The 3,042-nt window shown below is 54.1% G+C and overlaps 1 protein-coding gene across 1 annotated transcript; it reads right to left on the minus strand.

Annotated features, from left to right (window-relative positions):
* Positions 1–434: 434 nt before the first annotated feature.
* On the minus strand, positions 435–2,248 carry TSPYL1 (TSPY-like 1). The gene has a single exon (XM_006756885.2). It carries the CDS (start codon positions 2,132–2,134, stop codon positions 881–883), a length of 1,254 nt encoding a protein of 417 aa, XP_006756948.1. The 5' UTR covers positions 2,135–2,248; the 3' UTR covers positions 435–880.
* Positions 2,249–3,042: the final 794 nt, after the last annotated feature.

The raw sequence follows: 3,042 nt of genomic DNA on the forward strand, positions 1-3,042 counted from the left end.
GAGGAAAGAAGGTACACAGGGGTACCTAAGTTTTGTGTGAATTCACTAGTTGATGCTGAGAAAGCCTGGACACCATCCTTATACTTGTCATGAAGACAAGATCTAAACTGTCACCTCAACCACTTCCCTGAAGTAGGGCTATTGGATGATGGGGATCAAGGGAAGATGGGGTGAGGAACTGAGATGCCTTTTGGGTAGAGAAATGGAAAGGCTGGAAAGGAAATTTGTGCTAGCAGGAAACTCATGTCCACCACCAGTTCTGGAGATTCTGGTTCACCAGAAATCAGAGGAGCTGACAATGGTCTGGAAGATGTTCATCAGTAGTCAGCAGGCTAAGAGGAGTGGGCACAACCAGAGGTGCAATGGGAGCAATGGAGTCACAAAGACCAAGTGGCCCACTGCTGCTCTCCAGTGTCTCTGGTTGCTTTATTTTGTGCAAAAGTCCACAGGCTATATGCCTGCCCTGCAGAGCAGAGTGGATAGAACAGGCCTCTAGACAAAGCTAGAATCCCAGGTGTAAAAACCACCACACCAGAGGCCCTGGAAACAAAAAGTCCAAGCAGTGCAGAAAAAGGCAGTGAAATATACAGCATAGTTACTTGGCTCAGCAGTAGTGTGAGTCCTGGCCTTGCAGAATGTGACAGTAATGCACAACAGCATGAAGGTTGCATATCAATGGAAAAGTCAGGCTGTGTAGAAGTGGAGAAGCATGGCCATGAAGGTCTCAATCTTGCGGTTGAGTAAACAAATGTCCAGAGGAAAAAGGTCTTAGAAAGTCAGGGGAAAAAACAGTAGAAGGTATACCCCTTTCCGTTGCTGCAGCACAGGTTTCAGCAAGCAGTCAGGGGACCTTGTGCAGAGGTAGTCCCAAGGACAAAGTTTAACCAGACTGGAACCCAAACGGCCTGGGGATCTCCACTGGTTCCCTTATCGGGCGACGTCTGACTCTACGGACTCCTTCCTGCAGCAGGTAGTACTGCAGAGGGTTTGGCCACAGGTCCTCTTTGATGATCTCGGCAATCTTGTCAGACTCTGGAAGGCTGTGGTCTGAAAACCAGGTGAAGAAATTGCAGACGACGTCCTGGTTTCTGCGAATGAAGGACTGGGGTTCATGACCCCGACGCCACACGATGGGAGTGGAGAGAGACACTACGCGGCCGGAAGCTCTGACCTCGTACTCCTTGACGATCAGCTTGTTTCTGAAGAAGGGGTTTCTTCGGAAGAAGAACTTGAACTTGCAGCCAGTTTTCGGGTGTCTGAATTCCTTCACTTCCAAATGGGTGATGTATCTTAACATCTCGGCATCCTGGCCCCTGATCATGGGGGCCAACTGGGGGTGGTTCCGAAAGGCGGTGACCCAGAAGCCCGGGATATTCTGAATGATGTAGTTCCGCCGCTCCAGGTAGTGACGGCGCATCCGCCCGAACTTCTGCTCCAGCTGCTGGAAGGCCCGGTCAGCCTGGGCATTCACCGCGTCCAGTTCCTGCTGGATGGCCTCCAGGGGGTTCATGCGGAGGTTCACGCGGAAATTCATGTTCAGGGGCCGGAAATTCACGTTCAGGGGCCGGCGCCGTGCCCCCTCCATCACCTCCGCCACCGCTCTGTTTGCCTCGGCCTCCGCCACCGCTCTGTTTGCCTCCGCCATTTCTACTACTTCGCCTACTGGCTTCTCTACCTCCACCTCCTGCTCCATTACTCTCTCCTCCTCCTCTCCTTCCTTTTCCACCATCGCCTCATCCGCGGCCTTCGCCTCGGCCCCCACCTCTGCCTCCGGCCTCTCCGCGCCGGCGCCGCGGAGCTCGCCAGGCCCCGGGGCCCCGACGGGGGGCGGAGCCTGTTCTAGCTCCGCTTCAGGCGCCCCGAAACTGCGACCCCCACCGACTCCGAACTGGGGGCCATGGCCGCAGGCCGCAGGGTCGTGCGAGGCTCCCTCCTCCTCTGGAAGCTGGGCCCGTGGGGGCGCGACGGCCTCCAAGCTTCCCTCCCCCGACTCCGCCATCACCTGTGCCGCCTCGGTTTCCTCACGGAGCTTCGGGCCCTGGTGTGGGTCGGGGGGTCCGGTGGCACCGTCGGGAGCATCGGGGCTGCAGGGCTGGAGGAGAGGGGCCCCCTCAGCCCCATCCAGGCCGCTCATGGTGGTGGTCGTAGCAGCCAGACCAACAGTAGATTAGCAGCCGCTTTCCTCACAGAAGCCGGGGCGGTGTGAAGCGAAGCGGCGTCTGGCACCTCCCACCCTCCGGTCTCGTCTCGCGAGAGTCTCCGTGAGGGTGACGTCACAGCTGCGGAGCTCACCGCGCGACTTCGCTGCGCCTGTGATTGGTGCCGCTGTTGCCAGGTGCGAGCGCGTTCTCCTTCTCACTGACAGGAAGTGTATCGGTTGGCGCGATAAATTGACTTACATGTGAGTAAATGTACCAGGGACTCGGAGACCGACGGCGCTGAGGGCCCTCCCCACAATGCACCTGGAACCTGCCTCCAGCACATACGCTGGGGTAATTGTAGGGGCCACAGTGCTGCACTGCATACTTTGTATAAAAACTTTTCTCTGGTTTTCGGTATTTCTTAGGCAGGAAGGTAAGTCTGTTCCCCGTTACTCCATCATGTTCGAAAGCAAAAATCTTCTCTGTATTTTTAAACCAGGATGAATCGCAGATTGTTTTCCTTTTCTCAAAGGAGAAGAGACATGAAAATATCAGTACCCGCCTGTAACATCACTGGGAGCACAGACCACTCGGTGATGCGTATTACTCCTTGCTCATCCTAAATTTATAATCTGCATCCAAGAACTTGTGCTGCATAATGTCTGCAAGAATTAAGCCAGGATCAGTTTGCTAAGTCTTGCTCAATGGCCCCTCACTGTAGAAAATAGAAAAGCGATTTCCAGCCCCATAAATGACTAATCTGTTCACAAATTTAGTTCTGCAAGAAGAAAGTTTGGCTGTAAGGAAGTGTGTATTCATGGCAATCAGCTCCTAGAGTTCCTTTAAGAGTTATGCCATTGTCTCTGGTGGTTTTATTTTCAGATTGTTGACTTGTGAGGAA

The sequence above is a fragment of the Myotis davidii genome, unplaced genomic scaffold, assembly GCF_000327345.1.
Source record: "Myotis davidii unplaced genomic scaffold, ASM32734v1 scaffold1534, whole genome shotgun sequence".
Lineage (NCBI taxonomy): Eukaryota > Metazoa > Chordata > Mammalia > Chiroptera > Vespertilionidae > Myotis > Myotis davidii.